Below are 17,517 nucleotides of genomic sequence, written 5' to 3' on the forward strand. Positions count from 1 at the left end.
TTATTTCTATCTCCCATCTTTCTCTCTTTCTGTTCATCTATGTCCTAGTCACTTTGTTTCACTCCCCTCTCACTCTCTCTACCTACCTATCATTCCCTTCATCTCTAATTTTATCTCACCTCTAGCTCCTCTCTACCCCTCTATCTCACTCTCTCCTCTCTCTCCCAAAATATAAACCTATATATTTACCTCTTTCCAACATCCTTAGCTATCTACTCTCTATCTCCTCTCTCTCTGCATGTCTCTCCTCACTCCCTACCTACCTATATTCCTCTATCTCTCAAATACATACCTTTTCCTCCCTCCCTACCAACTTATATTTCTCTGCATGCATCACTCTTCCAGCCTATCCCTCCCACTCTCTCTCTATCTATCTCTATGTCTCCACCGCTCCCTCTTTCCCTCTTCCCCTCTCTATGTATCCATCTCTCTCTCTACTTATTTATGTCTCCCATCTCCTTATATTTCTATCCAAATATATCCCCAACCACTCTCTTTGTCTCCCTTCTCACTCTCTCTACCTACCCCTCCCTCCTCTCTCCATCTCTACCTCTCCACCCCTCCCTCCTTCCCTCTTTACTTTTATCTCCCCTATATCCCCTCTCTACCTCTTTATCTCACTCTCTCCTCTCTCTCTCTCCCAAAATCTATAACTATCTCTCTACTTTTTCACATCCTTAACTCTCCACTCTTTGCCTCCTCTTTCTCTAAACACCGCCCTTTTCTCCCTACATACGTCTATTTCACTATATATATCTCTCTATCTCTCTCTGTACATACCTTTCTCTCCTTCCCTACGAACTTATATTTCTCTACATGCATCTCTCTTCCACTCTCTCTCTCTATACATCTCCACCCCTCCAACTCCCCCCTCTCTACCTATAGTTAGAGAGAGAGAGAGATGAAAATAAGTGGAGAGAAGAGGGTAGGAGAGAGAGAAGGGGGAAGAGAGATGTATCTAGAGAAATATAGTTAGGTAGGGAGAGATATGGTGAGAGGTATATGTAGATAAATAGAGGTAGGGAGGGAGTGAGGGGAGGTGTATAGAGAGAGAGAGATGAGACAAAGAACTTAGAGAGGAGATAGAGGAGTTTTAGTGATACAGAGAGAGATAGGTCTATTTATTGAGGGAGATAAAGAGAGTGATATTGATAGAGAGAGAGTGTGTGATAAAATACGATTAGGAGCTTGTTGATTACTAAAATTTGAGTAAGTCTAAAAATTTATAAGTTCTTATGAAATCTATAATTTGCATTATAACTCTTGGAGATCTAAAACCACTCTCAAACATCTTGTCAATATATACAATAAATATAACTTAAAGTATAAGAAAGGAAAAAGACATATTCAAATGTGACTTATACTTAAATGTTATATTTCATGTATGCATAAGTCATTTACAATATAAAAAATATTATTTTTTATGTATAAATAAGTCAGTTTCAATATAAAAATAAATAACATAAAAAGAAACAGGATCCCTTTTGTTTTTGAAACAAGATCTCAGTTTTAACTAAATAGGATCCCATTTCCACAATGAGATCCTGTTTTTTACTAATTATGATCTCATTTCTAGAACAAGATCCCATTTCAAAAAAAAAGAACTCTAGTACTATTTTTTTCTTTGGATTTCACTTCGGAAAAAGGATTGGGAAGTCGACCCTTAGCCTTGGACTTGGTTTGGCCTACAAATTGAAATCCATGTTAGGGTCCATACAAAATATTGACTTTCGACACATATATGAATACCTTTTCTGCATATTTTTTTAAAGAAATTAAAACCCATTATAGAAGAGACTGTTTAGATTCCAGTTTTTATTTTTTATTTTTTAAAATGGATTAATTTTTTTCTTTAATATAATTTCTAAATTTGAAAGAGCTTCATAAACTTGAAATTGCAGGGTTTCTTATGTTTTTAATAACTTTTTTTTATGTTTTTTGAAAAAAAAACATGGTATCAAACTAGAAACAATTCTATATGCTTTCAAAAAAAATAAATTAAAATAGTAAGTTTAAGTCAAGTTATGCTTGTCGTACACAAGGGATTTTCAAAACAACAATTAAATGCCTAATAAAAATAAACAAAAAACAAATATTTAGAAAAAAATTACAAAAAATATCCTCATCAAAGGTAAGTGTGCTAAAAATATTTTCCAAAAAGGATTCATAAAAATGCTTTCATCTAGGTCAAATTATGCTTGTCGTACATGGGCATGTTATGGCCCTAAAAACATGACTTTTAAACTATAGGTTTTAGAAATGCCTATTGAGACTTAATTTGTATCATCAAGGTATTAAAATAAAATACATATTTGGAAACTAAACTTCAACTGCTACATTTTCTATCAATGTCTTTTTCCAAGATTCATTCTTTAATTGTTTCAAGTTTTTAGGTCAATTGGGATGAATTCTAAAAAATTGGGAAAATACTTCCACATTTTGGCCAAATAGTGGACTCAACTTCTTGCATATATCCATATACAGAAGTAATTTTTACATAGCAAATAGTTACAAGAGAAATTATTAATGGTGTAACCAATGTAATAGTAATTGCAACAAGATATACATAGAAGAACCTAGAGTTATAATCTAGAGAAAAAAGTGTTAGATGAAGTGTTGGGAACCCTAGATCAAAGGTGCCCAAAACTAATGAAATTAATTGAAAATTCAGTTAGGAGGTTGCGTGCTACTATCTCCAAAAAAATTAGCTCAAAATAGTAGGATAAGGATGTCGAGTGAATTAGCCCATTATTTTTCATCTATTTGAAATTTGTTGCAATCTACAACTATCTCCTTTCACTACTATAGAGTTTTCACTATTGAATTTGAACCTGAACACATAAAAAACAAGGGAAAGGAGTTGTGTTGTATAGGGGCTTACCTTATTTAAAACCCATGTTTGTGTTTCCACCTCCACAACAGCTATGATTATGAAAAGAGTGTGTGCCCTCACAAGGATAGAGGCTAAACAAGTACTAAAATGTTGAATTGGAAACATATTACCTCAAGTATTAAATTTTTTCATGGAATCTGACACAAAAATTGATGTGATGTCCAAAGTGAATTCCTGCAATATTTTCATTCATGGTTTAAACATGGAGAAACACAATATAGTTGATCATGATTGTTGTTACAAAATTGAATTATTTCCTCCTTAAATGCAAATTCTTTCTTCAACAAATTGAATTGCTTATGCCTATACTTGAAAGTGTTGGTTAGAGTTTGAAATGAGAGAGAGAGAGTTTTATTTATATGAAACTTACACATTTTCAAAATTATTTTTAGGGAAGGCCAATAGAGCAAGGTAAATTATCGCTATTTGCAAAACATAGCTTTTATTCTTTGAAATTTTAACTTTATTTTCCTAGATAAGGGTACCCAATTCCCTAGTCCTAGAAAAATAGGCCATGAAAAAGGTTGTAAATATAGGAATGAACCAAGTTTAAATAATAGTCATGAAAATGGGCACAATTAGGTATAAATTAGGCACATATACTAAAGTGTGACGAAACCTATTGTGAATTGATTGAATGTGATGATTCTTTATCTACGAAGGGCTTAATTTGTAGGTTTTTTTAATTTTTGGCTTTCTCCCCCTAATTTGCACCACTGGTTTCTTAACGGTTTCTCTCCTTTAAGTGAGGGTAAAATAGAGTTGTACCATTTTATCGAAGGTTTTTTTGTGGTTTGCTTCAATTGTAAGGATAATATATAGGTTATTCTTGATGTTGGGTCTTTGAGGTGAGATTCACATCCCCTCTCTAGGCCCCTCCTTGGTTTCTTCTTTCAATCCTTTAAAATATTATATTGATATTTTTCCTATGTGGGTAAGATTTCTTTATCTTTCCCTTTATTTTTGATATGATTAAGCCTATGAGTCTATTGGCAATACTTTAGGTAGATTCTTGAATGTGGACTCTATGACCAAAGACTTTGATCATACGTGCTTTTCTTATATTTTAGTTGAATTTGATCTTTCAAAATATTTTCTTGGTGAGGTCATAAACTACAAATTGATGATAGATCTCAATGTCAGCTAGCAGACTATGAACACATCCCCTTTAAATATGGGCACTATTTAGCTATTGGGAATTTGGATTTTGATTGTCCCCCTAGTACTTGCAAATAGTATTTCTCTACTTGGTGGAGATATACCATTCATGACCACTTTACTATTTTTGTGATGCTACTTATGAGGATGATGTTGGTTTAGATGATTCAAAACTACCCATTGTTGTTTCTTTTCCTTTTTTTTCAACTAATGTCCTTGATGATCTTGGGTTGTCTCTTACTCCAATTGTTTTTTCTCCTCTTCATTCTACTATAGCTTACTTGTTGGTGTTATTTTCCATTCTAAATCTACTTCTAGTAATAAAATGATAGATATTGGGCTGAACGTTTATTTTGTTGTTTCTCTAGCTAATGTTTTCTAGACTAATTTTGATTTGGACAAAGTTTCTAAGTTTAATAGTGGTGTTAATGATTCTACTGCTATTTCTCTTGATAAATCTATTTACCCTAATGATTTTGTTCTTTCTAACTATATTTTTGCTAATCCATCTTTTTCCTTTGTGGATCAACATTATTCTAATTATTATGATGGATCTACTTGGACAATTGCCAACATAAGAAGAAATATCCTACTAACAACTATTCACCTTCTTAGGCTTAGATGTTAGATAAGAAAAGCTCTTATTCAAAATAGGATACTTATCAATCTTCTCTATCTAGATTGTTACTTTTTTGGTTGTCTTATTTCACTATTGTTGCAACTAGTTTTATTCTGTTACTACTATTTGATTGTTCTTTTTTTAAGTTTGTAATTTGTTGGGTCCCTTCATCACTTATTTTAATAAAAAGCGCTACAAAACCCATATACTATATGCATGAAAATAATAAAATAAAGAAACATGGACCACCTCCTAAAATACCATCTTTATCACATGCATTTGTGAATATTTCTATGAAATATCCTTTTTTTTTTTTAAAGATCACATTTCAAATTCTCCTAATGCGTTGCAACTTTGTCTTTCCCTTGAGAGAATATTTCCTCCAAATAGAGGTGAATATATATAAAATCTATAAATCAAGCTACATCCTTGAAATATAAATATTAGTTTCATGAATTCTTCAATATTTTTGAATAAGATAGGTTTCTTACAAGGCCCAAACCTTGGTACACAACACGGAGGTTACCAAAGGTGTAAAAAAATAGTCAGAGAGAATCCAAAACAACATTGCAACCAACATATAGGACAATAATCCTACAATGAAACTAAACAAATCACAACTAGAAAGATCAATTTAAATCAAGGTTGGGGCCCAACGCTGCCCCTCAAGGAGCAACCTAAGAGGGCGAGACCTTTATGGAATAAATTTTTCTTATAACGAACAATCATCCAACAAGACGCATCATCATGACCAAAGAACTTAGGAGAAAAGGAGGGGGCTCTATCAGAACAAATGTAAGAGGCTCCACACAATTGAGAGCTTCTTTTGGAGGGAGAAATTTATCATAGTAGAGACTAAGAATCTGGGATAATAGAAGGAGGAGGAGAGTTACCCAAGTCATTTGAAACTAGGACAATAGAAGAGGAAACAACATCATGAGCAATAAAACTATCCAAATTAGTAGGGGAAGGAAGTATTGAATCAGCGAAATTGTCATCTAAATAACTAGAGATCCTTCTAAGATAGTAAGAATGCCACACATATTCTTCTAGGGAAATCCACTCTATTCTTACCAACATATACTATATCTACAATGGTTTCATTTTCATGAATAGATGACCTAGTATGAATTTCAACATATGTATCTTAATAGATAAATGAAAACCACACTATTAACAACCATTATAGGAATAAAATGAATTAATTGACTAGAGAATATAGAAGAAACCATCACTCACTTAGATACACATACATAGACTAGAATATATATTTTGTGTATAGCATATTACTATCTTTTAAAATATTATTATATTTTCTAATTTAGTTGTTTCATTTATTTTATAAGGTATTTAATTAGACTAAATTATTGAAAAAAAATATAAATTATTTATAATTATAATATTCATGCAATTGAATTATCCCTAGCCATTTCAAGTCTTTATGTTGGTCAATAACAATTTTTATATACAAATTACATAAAGTTGTTTATTAGTTTACTTTTTATGTTGAGAAATGTGAATTTTTAAATATAGATTGTGAATAGCATTATATTCATACATCATGAAGATTATTTGGTACATTTTTTATATAACAATTAAATTTATGCTAACACTAAATGCATAGAAGTTTTATTTACAACAAACCATAGTAGAATATGGTTGCTAGAATCACCATTTCCGTTATGCCAAAAGCTCATGTTGTCAACAAATGGGAGAGCGGCCAGAGTTAAGGATCCACGAGAGGCGGTAGAAAGCCATGTCATGAACCCCAAGGAGGTGTTGATCAACTAGCCAACAATCTCCCCCTTAGCACTGACTAGGGTTCCATGAACTTCTTTTAAGGAGGCCACTGGGTGACCTATTGGGATACGAACTTGCAACCTAGCGCTATGATACCAATTGTTGGAATCACCGCTATTGTTATGCCAAAATCTTGAGTTGTCAATGAACGAAAGAGTGGTCAGAGTTAAGGATCCACGAGAGGCAGGAGGAATCCATGTCATGGACCCCAAGGAGATGTTGACTGACTCGTCAATGGTGGTAAGTAACTAAATTTTCCAATTTATTAATTCTAAGTTCTAAATATTGTATTGGTACATAAATTTAAAATAATATATAGAAATAAAAATGAGGTCCTTTCTTAAGTCTCGACAGATTATTTATATATTTATTTGAATTTTTAAACTCAATACTCCTCAATACATTTTTCAATAAGTTTGCCTAAACCAAGGATATTACACAAGGCATGCATTGAAATGTAAATATTTAATGTAAAATCATTCAAAAATTTAAATAAATAGTTTATAGTCAAAAAAATATCTTATTATTCATTGTTGCTACCTAAAAATGAATCTTTTAGATAACATTCACTTGGATTAAATCAAAAGTGAAATATAGCCTTAAAAATCCAATATTTGACTCCAACTATGTACAAGGCAATCATTGTGGCTAATAACATTGACAAAAATATATTTTTTCATGTGTTTATATGACATCAATGCATTATAATTGTATAGTAGTAGATTTTCATAATAAATAAACTCTACATTTTGATCAAGAACTATTAATACATCTAACAATATGTATTTAGCACAAAAAAGTATAAGTTAACACTTTGTTTTACTTTAGTAGAATAAACCATTTTAACATAAGATGTTCAATATAGTTTGTAGTTTTTGGATTTTCTTGTGTGGGAAAAATTTTAAAGAGTGTGATCCACTATGTTGATGATTAAAAGAACTACAAATAATATTCAAATGAATTGCGAAAATATAATAACATTTATAAGATGTTCAAACTTAAAACATAAATTGAAAATAAATTGTAATTTTTTCTATTTTAAAATTAATATTCAAATCTATCTACAAAAAATTATCCAATTACTTCATTTACACTAAATTGATAGCAATTATTATATTTTATTAAAAAATAATTATTATTCAATAAATTGATATTTAATAATTACAATGTAAAATATATCTTAAACTTACAAAAAATGATCTTCAATAATAATAAATAAAATTGTCACTCGTTAAATGTTCAGGATATCGCCTCTTTCTTGCCACTATCGAATGGCTAATCTCAGAGAAAAGTTTGCAATCAGATTCTTACTTACAAGTTTTTCATTTGTCATGGGAGATGTGTCATGTCCGCAATCAAACCATCCTTGTATCACCTCCTTCTCGTATGTAAAGCCGTCTGCGGCAATGTAAGGATCCTGCATAACTTCCTGCAAATCGGAACAATTCTTTTCTAACCATAAGCCAAATTTTTAACTACAATGAAAACCTAATGAAGACAGATGAATGTGAAGTAATGAAATCAGATAAATGGGTAGTTTCAACTAAAGAGTAATAGTGAAAGAATGCAAAAAAATTATCCTTGCCTAGAACATTGGACAGAGGAAATAGTTGGGAACATGTATTTCCGGCTGAAGGATCCAAAAGTTTGTCAAAACTTGCATTTTTTAAGGCATATTCCAAGGCTGAAGTGTGAAAATTCTATTGCAGTTACTGATTATTAATCTTCTATCTCATAAAGATTATTTAACTGTGAAATACTGAAAAATAACACAGCTGCAACTTCACAAATAAAAACACGTGGAAAAAAAAAATGCAACACAGTGACACAATATTTTCGAACAATTGTCCCTGGAAAACCCTGAAGGGAAAACCAGTACTGCAGATGAGGAATATATATTAACTACAAAAAATCAAGAGATACAAATACTGCTTGCCTCTTACTGGCAGAGCTTCAACGATCTCCCAATTTCTCCTACTGAGATTCCACCCCGCTACTATCCCAACGCTATCACTGCGCCCTTGCTAACACTGCAAGTTTCTCCACAAACTTCATGTGTACTCCAAATGACCCTTGACCCCTTTTTATACTACTCTCGTTGGAAAACCAACAGTCGAGATTAATTCTCAATCAACGGCTGAGATTAATAACAACTAAACAACCCTAACAAAATTGGTTGCTAGAAGTTTCTAAAAGAGATCAAATAATTAACAAATAATTGTCCCTATCTAACAAAATTTGTTTAGAAAACAAATATTTACTAATTATTACATATGGAGAACCAGTTGTCCTAGCTAACCAAACTAACACTCCCTCTTAGCGAGGAAGTTGTTCTGCATGACACCCAACGTCTCTCTGAAGAAGATGAATTTTGCCTTCCCCAATGCCTTTGTCAGAATATCTGCTACCTACTGATTTGTAGGTATAAACTGTAGCTGAACAATCCCCAACTGTACACAATCTCTGATGAAGTGATGCTTGATGTCTATATGTTTTGACCTATCACGAAACACTAGATTCTCAATCAACTTGATGCAACTCTGATTGTCGCAGTGTATCACTGTAGTCTCCACCTTCTGACCAAACAAGGCTACTAGAAACTTCTGAAGCCATATAGCTTCACATGTCGCCATGCTAGCTGCTATGTATTCTGACTCTGTAGAACTCTGAGCCATAGACTTTTGCTTCCTACTGAACCAAGAGACAAGTCCTGATCCCAGACTGAAACAACACCCTAAAGTGCTTCTCTTGTCTATTGTACTACCTGCCCAATCTGTGTTAGTATAGCCCATCAACCTGATTCCTTCATCTCGAGCATACCTAATCCCATACTCGATTGTACCTTGCAAATAACACAACACATGCTTTGCCGCTGTCCAATGTACTCCCTTTGGCTCAACCATAAACTGACTAAGAGAGTTTATTGCAAATGCTATATCTGGCCTGGTGTTGACCAAATACATGAGAGAACCAATCAACTGCCTGTATAAGGTGGGATCTACATCCTTCTCCCTGGATGTGTCTACCTTCCTCCAATTCATGATCATAGGTGTAGACATGGCTTTGCAATCCATCATCCTAAACCTTTTCAAGATTTCTATGCAATATTTACCTTGTCCAAGGAAAATCTCTCCATCTGTCTGCCATACCTCCATGCCTAGAAAGTAGTGCATAAGTCCCAAATCCTTCATCTCAAACTCTGCTGCAAGGTCCCTCTTGCATTCTTCTATGAGCCCCAGTGAACCTATTAGAAATAAGTCATCCACATATAGGACAAGAATGAGAATATCACCCCCAACCACCAAGTAGTAAAGGTTAGCATCCGCCTCACTCTTCACAAAGCCCATTTCCTGCAAGTGACTATCAATGTGCTCATACCATGCTTTAGGAGCCTGCTTGAGTCTGTACAAAGCTCTCTTCAATCTACACACATGGGTCTTTTTGTTGTATGCTACAAAGCCTTCTGATTGTTCTATGTATACCTCCTCTTTCAACTCGTCATTTAGGAATGTTGTCTTGACATCCATTTGATGGATTTGCCATCCCATCTGTGCTGAAACTGAGATTACAACTCGTATAGAAGTATACCTAGCTACTGGAGCAAATGTCTCCTCATAGTCTATTCCTTCCTTTTGAGGAGAAACCCTTTGCCACAAACCTTGCCTTGTATTTCTCGATGCTACCATCTGCACCATGCTTTATCTTGTAGATCCAGTGCGATCCAACCACAACCCTATTTGTTGGTCTAGGAACTACCTCCCACACATCATTCTGCATTATTAAGGTATATTCCTCAACCATTGCATCTTGTGACACCTAATGTTGTGCAGCCTCCTAATAGCTAGAAGGTTCTACCAACTGACTAACTAATGCAAGATAGTCATCATACTTGGCTGATTGTCTCTATTGTCTACTACTCCTCCCAGGAGTACCCACTAACCCCTGAGTATTCTTTTGTGTTTTCTAAACATCATTGTTCCTACTCCCAACTATAGAGGATGAAATTTCAACCTCCATGTCTTCTTGATGCATCTCTTTGTGCACCTGTTGGTCCATACTCTATGAACTCTCACCACCTGAGCCTATACTGGCACTATTGACTATACTCGAGCTTTGCTGCCCTTGACTCGGTTGAGCTATCCTTGGAGATTCTATCGGCTGCTCACTCTAATGCTCTGCTGGCAAATCTCTGGACCTCTTAAATGCCATATCCTCCATGAACTTGACATCACACCTGACTATAATCCTCCTAGTCCCTAGAATAAATATTTGATATGCCTTTAAGGTTTCACTATACCCCACGAAGTACCCCCTCTCTACAATTTGATCTAACTTGGTATGTGTATCCCTTGGAATATGACAATATGCCAAAGTCCCAAATATCCTGAAGTGACTGAAATCTGTCTTCTTTCCTATAAAAGCTTCCTCTAGTGTCATCTTCCCTAGTGCCTTATGTGGAACCCTGTTCTATATGTATACTGTCGTACTACTTGCTTATGCCCATAAGTAGCAGGGTAGGTCCTGATCATGTAGCATAGCCCTTGCTGCCTCCAATATGGACTGATTCTTCCTCTCAACAACCCCATTCTATTGCGAGTTGTAAGGAACAATCCACTCTCTCTTTATTCCTTCCCTGATATAGAACTCTTGGAATTTATTCCCTTTGGACTCGCCTCCATTTTCTGACTGAAGAACCTTTATCTTCCTTCCTGTCGAGTTCTCCACAAGAGCCTTGAACTCTTGGAAGCGACTAAAAACCTCATCCTTGGTCTTCAATAAGTATATCCAGGTCTTCCTAGAGAAATCATCAATAAAAGCAACATAGTACTCGTATCCTCTGAGATACTCCATCAACTTTGGCCCACATATATCTAATTGTACTAGTTCAAGAAAACCCTCAGATTGAGTGTCACTCCTTGGAAAATATGCTTTTGCAAACTTCCCCAACACACATCCCTTACATACATCATCATGCTTTGTGATCACCTCTGGAACACCTATCATAGTCTCATGAAGCAATTTAAGTGCTCCATGATGTATATGGCTCATCCTCCTATGTCATAGCTCTCCAAGATCTCTAAGATTACTACTACTCATGAGTGCCTTAGGAGTATCAAACTGCAACCTCTAAAGTCGACCACTCCTAACTCCAATAGGTATGGGTGATTTCCAATCCTTACGCTTGATCAACACATGAGCCCCTCTAAAGAGTACATTGTAGCCTTTATCCCGAAGGAAAGATACAGAAATCAGATTCATACCTAAGCCTAGCACATGCAACACATCATGAAGGGAAATCAACTTTCCATTCTCCCTTTCCCAACTGGGTTGAGTTTTGACAAGTTCCCCATAGAGATCTGGATTCTAATGTTCTCCTCCTTGTAATTGGAGAAATACTCTCTAACTCCTATCATATGAAATGATGCTTTGCTATCTATATACCAGACACTCTATGAGGTTGAGCTAACCATACAAGCTATGAGTGCAAACTCATCCTCCATTCTACTAGAGAGCTCATCTGCACTTGCTAAAGCTGTCATATGCTTCCTCCCTTTCTTCTCATTCTTCTTCCTTTGCGGGCAATCACTGACATAGTGGCCAAATTCATGACATCCGTAGCACTTGATCTTAGACAAGTTCTTCTTCTTCTTCTCACTTTGTGGATTTGATCCTTTGCTAGACTCCTTCTTTGTTTTCCCTTTTCCTACTAGGGCAATATTTTCTTGGTCCATCTCACCTTTCTGACTCTTACTATTGGATCCATTGACAAGGCTTAGTCTAAGCTCCTCCTGAGTGAAATCACTCCAAAGTCAATCCTAACTTGGTAAGGTGTCTTGTCCATTAATAAATTGAGCAAAGATATCCCACTGCTTAGAAAACCCATTTAGGTCATCATCACCTGGTTTATCTCCAATAGTTGCTAACACATCCTTGACAAGTCTAAGCTTGGTGAGCTAACTTATCACGTCTTCTCCCTTGTTCATCCGAGTATTCCTCAACTTTTCTCTGAGAATCAACTTTCGGTTAGTGGTCACATTCTGGTATAGATTCAGGATGGCGTCCCACATTTCCTTCACTGTATCCAAATCTGTGACATGTGGAACTATATGATCCTTAACACCATCAAGGATTACCCTCCTCGCTTTGGCATCTTCTTTCTTATATGTTGTAAGAAGTATTGGATCTGTAGGTACAGTCACAACAGTGGTAACATATTCCTTGATACCATTCTCTTCTAGCAATAAAGAAATTTTGGCTTTCCAGACACCAAAATTTGAGGCTCCATCTAATCTGTCCTGATCTCTTAAACCTGCTGAGGCCATCTCAAAGGATAAAAGAAATAATAATTCTAAAGAGGTCAAACTAGGTTTTATAAACCCTTGATTTTATTTCCTTTGCCTAGGATAAACTTTTTGTACTTAGCTCTGATAACATGTGAAAATTCTATTGTAGTTACTGATTATAAATCTCCTATCTCGTAAAGATTATTTAACTGTGAAATACTGAAAAATAACATAGCTGCAACTTCACAAATAAAAACACGCAAAAAGAAATATGCAACACACTAACATAATATTTTCGGACAATTGTCCTTGGAAAAACCCCAAAGGGAAAACTAGTACTGCAGATGAGGAATATATATTAACTACAACAAATCAAGAGATACAAATACTGCTTGCCTCTTACTAGCAGAGCTTTGAGGACCTCCCAATTTCTCCTGCTGAGATTCCACCCCGCTATTATCCCAACGCTATCACTATGCCCTTGCTAACACTGCAAGACTACTTGCTAACGTTGCAAGTTTCTCCACAGACTTCATGTACTCCAAATGACCCTTGACCCCTTTTTATACTACTCTCATTGGAAAACCAACAACTAAGATTAATTCTCAATCAACGACTGAGATTAATAACAACTAAATAACCCTAACAAAATTGGTTGCTAGAAGTTTCTAAAAGAGATCAAATAATTATCAAATAATTGTCCCTATCTAACAAAATTTGTTTAGCAAACATTTATTTACTAATTATTACATATGGAGAACCAACTGTCCTAGCTAACCAAACTAACATACAGTTCACAAATTACAGTTGCAATTAACATTTAAATGCAGTCTATTTATTCTAATCCCAATGAATTCCATAGCACTAGAAACAATTTAATTTTGGGCGTAAATCTTGAAAGGAAAGCTAACAACTATATCCATGGATTGCGTATCAATTTTTATTTTTTTCTGTCATATTTTGTTTGTTTCTCTCATGGCTGAGAAAAAAAATATATATTTAAATTTTTGACATGTCAATTGACTCCACATTTGTGAATAGTGACTTGAAGAGGGGTATATTTATGGTTCTACCTAGCGCTATCTGTCCACAGATTTGAAAATATATGAGCCCACTTGTTTGTTGTCGTTTGGAATCCAAATGCACAATTGTTAGATTCTTGGCTTCAATACAAAACAAGTGCATAAGTTGCGAATTTATTTTTAATAAATGTTCATTAGAAAATACTATGACTTATCATGTTGGAAAAAAATGTGTTCATTTCCTAGGAAACATCCTTGTAGATGTTCAGATATTTTTCTAGTATATTTTTTTTATCATAATCATATATATATATATATTTATTTATTTATTTTATATTCATTTTATCTTATGTTTTTCATCTAATTAAATAATTTTATTGTTTCAATAATTGATTAATTACATGATTGAAATGCGTTTATTATTATTTACATTTATTTTTTAGTATATATATTCATACAACTGTTGAGATCCTTCTCTTCATTCTTCTTGTAAGCTTCTAGGGCATCCTTGTGTACTTGGTTCAATGGAATTTTCTCCTCTCAAATCGCAGAAACAACCAATTCGTTTAAGAAAATAACATATAGGAAATTGATATACACATCCAAACTCAATTGGATCAGCGAAATACTTGTGTAGAAGTCCTTGAATACACATCTCTTCAAACAAAATAGAGATACAAGTACTGATACCCACAATAATACCTTTTATTCCTACATATACTTTTTTATATCATGTCTACTAATGCATAAAATGGTAATGTTACCATCCATGTTATTTCTATGCTTAATCCTATCAATCAATATACCTATGTTCCACCTTTCTCTAATCTCTCATTTATTTCCCAAATCAATGATCAACCTTCTCCACCTCTCACTTACCACAAATTTTCATATACCTCTCTCTTCTTACTTTAGATTTTAAGATGCTTTATGTTTAGTCCTAAATGTATAGTGGTGAATAATCAATAACACAGTAGTTCCTACACGTACCAAGCATTCATCGAACAGAACAATTGTACATCATAACATAAATGACAAATAATAATAATTAGACCAAAAAGTTATATCTTTATTCCAATGTCTCCAATTGTCCATACATAGTCCCCCTGTCGAGGTTCCAACCAAACAATATATAGACCAAACAGTTGGCCAAGTTGCCAACCGTCACCAACTCCCAACTACCCGACAGGAACCTCTCAACAACAGCAAAACATAAACACACATAACACACTTATAATTATTATTCATACTAGCATACGTTTTTACCCCTAACATTAGCCCCCCTAAAAATAGAGTCATCTTGCAGATGACTCAGACAAGAGAAATTGAAATGAAAAACATAGCTAAGACCGAGAAGAGGGAGGAGGCATCCCTGTAGTGGCCGTAGGAGGAGGTTGTTGTCTAGCCTAAAGTTTCTGGTTCTTTTCTTCCATTAACTGTCATTCTCGAGCTTTCCATACCATGTGAGCCGCTTCTATCAGCTTTTTATCTTCTTGCTCTAGCTGTGAAGTGAGTGTCGCAACCTGGGCTACCAATGCCTGTGCCTCCTTCTCCTGCATGCTGCAGCGGGCTTCACATGTAGCCATCTTCATTTCCATCTCCTTCCTCAAGCTCTTCTCTACTGTGGCCAACTCCGTCTGCTTTCTACTCTTTTTTTCTAGGGTTATTATGTACATCTGTTGGGCCACTTTCTCAACTTGATGCTGCCGCATCTGTAAGTACACCTCTCAAAAAGTTCCCTCCATACTGCAGAAAGTGGTGCTTGAGCCTCCTATCAAGTGCCTGTGGGTTCAGTTTTGAATCATCTCGGGTGTATTATTATCCGGACATCCCTGTTGCTCAAAGTGTTGTGTGAACTCATCTTTGCACCCCTGGGCCATAAAATGACATAGCTATGTAGCGTCGGCTGAATTACTGGCCTCCATCTATCCAGTAAGCTGAGCCATGCCACGTGCAACATCAGAGAGCCCTTGTAGCTCCACCAGGAATCGTTCGAGTGAGTCTGTTGGGTCATTCGGATGAGGTGGTGTGATATAGAGTCCAATGAGAGTCCCCTCCCGGCCACTGCTCTGCTCATCCTTTCCCTGTTGCTTCTGATTAGTGGGTCTCTCCTCATCTAGGATAGTGACCTCTCTATCTAAAGTCATGCCTGGCTCGATGGCCATGTTGTGTGGTGTCGGGGAGGGGAGAAGGTGTGGGGTGAGCGCGAACTGTCCTAGTCATCCATCCAGTGAGGCATCTATATCCTCATCTGTCATAGTATCTAGGGCTGCCTCTAAGTTACTTGACTCTAAGTTATTTGATACCGTACTGGTCTCTATTGTCACCATACCAGTTTCTGCTACCGCCGTACTAGTTTTTGTCGTACCAATTTCTGCTACCACCGTACTAGTTTCTACTGCCAGTATGGCCAGACTAATATATGGCAACGATACTCATCATTGTACCGGCGGCTCCCCTTCTCTAATATTCTGGAATAGTACCCCCACTAGTCGTACATCCCCTACTGGACTGGCGAATGCAAGCGCCTCTTGAGGTACCAGGTGTGCTAAGGCTAATTTTGAGGGTGTAAACTTTACCCTCGTACTCTTCCATTGCACCCGCAATCCCCCCTGTTGCTCCTCTTCTTCATCTTCTTCCTACTGGCAGGACTTTGTTTCCTCTTCCTCCTCTATGATGGTGTGTTTAGACAAATGGAACCCTTCATGCCCACTTTTCTATTTGTTTGTTTCTTCCACTTCCTTTGAATCCTCGGCACTACTAACCTCTTCAATTTTCACAGATGTCTCTAGCTTCCTCCTCTTCCGTGTGGGTTGCACTGTGTCGCCAAGGATGTCTAGGTGAATGTAGTAGCACATGGTGGGTTTATTTGGTTCAACCCGTCCATGAGGTTCAAACATCCCCCAACCATTTGGCGGTACCTACAGGCGTACAACATCTAGGAACAAGCTGATGGCATGATGGCACATGTAGAATGCTTTGTGTTCCAATCTCAAGAAGTCGTGGATGCGTTCTGCCAGGAGTTGCCCCTAGTTGTACACTTTTCTACATCTGATCCCATTCATTAATCCAATCATCCATATGGTGATGTCAGAGGCATGACTGGCCCCTATCAGGCGGCTTTTAACCAGGTCCATCAACATCCTCCATTCTCCTGGTGCGATAAAGCTACGCTTCATTCCCCTGTTATCAACCTAGATGCTCTTCCACTATTCTTCTGTGAGGTCGTCTCTGCACACCAAGTCCAACAACCATTGTTGATTTTCTCTAGTGAGTTTTTTGGTTGGTTTGGCAGCAGATGCTTCTTTATCCAGCATACCAAATACGTGCCTAAAATCCTCAAGTTTGAATGAAACCCGCACTGCGTGCCCTTGAAACTGGATGATTGAAGCTCGTTCGTGTGGGTTATAGCTGGATACCATGGTCCATAGGACTGGCTCAAACTCGTTAATGTTAAATATGGGCGTCTACACAACATGGTCGACCTGTGCTTTTTTAAGCGATTCCTTCATCACATGGTCTGGAGGGTTTTCCTCCCACCAGGTATGGTATTCACTACCAGTCACACTCTCGAATGCTACATTTGCTGTCATGAGTTCCTCTGAGTCCTTTGTTGCCTTTGGTCTACTCCTGGTTTTCTTGCTGCTGGTAGGCTCTGTGGCAGTCATGGTTGTACTGCAACTATCTTTCTCTGCTCTTCTACGCATACCCCTTCCTAAGTCATTATTATAACCATCTAAT

The 17,517-nt window shown here is 36.1% G+C and overlaps 1 protein-coding gene across 1 annotated transcript in view; it reads right to left on the bottom strand.

Moving 5' to 3' along the window:
• The window catches only part of LOC131875373 (U-box domain-containing protein 33-like), a 29,970-nt gene extending 14,482 nt beyond the window's left edge, over nucleotides 1-15,488 (bottom strand). The window contains exons 1-2 of the mRNA XM_059219480.1: nucleotides 15,237-15,488; nucleotides 7,832-7,899 (exon numbers count right to left, since the gene is read on the bottom strand). Coding sequence (XP_059075463.1) covers nucleotides 7,832-7,899; nucleotides 15,237-15,488 — 320 coding nt within the window. The remainder of the gene's footprint in view (nucleotides 1-7,831; nucleotides 7,900-15,236) is intronic.
• Between the last annotated feature and the right edge of the window lie 2,029 nt (nucleotides 15,489-17,517).

Source organism: Cryptomeria japonica, chromosome 4, assembly GCF_030272615.1.
Source record: "Cryptomeria japonica chromosome 4, Sugi_1.0, whole genome shotgun sequence".
In the NCBI taxonomy this organism is placed as follows: Eukaryota; Viridiplantae; Streptophyta; class Pinopsida; order Cupressales; family Cupressaceae; genus Cryptomeria; species Cryptomeria japonica.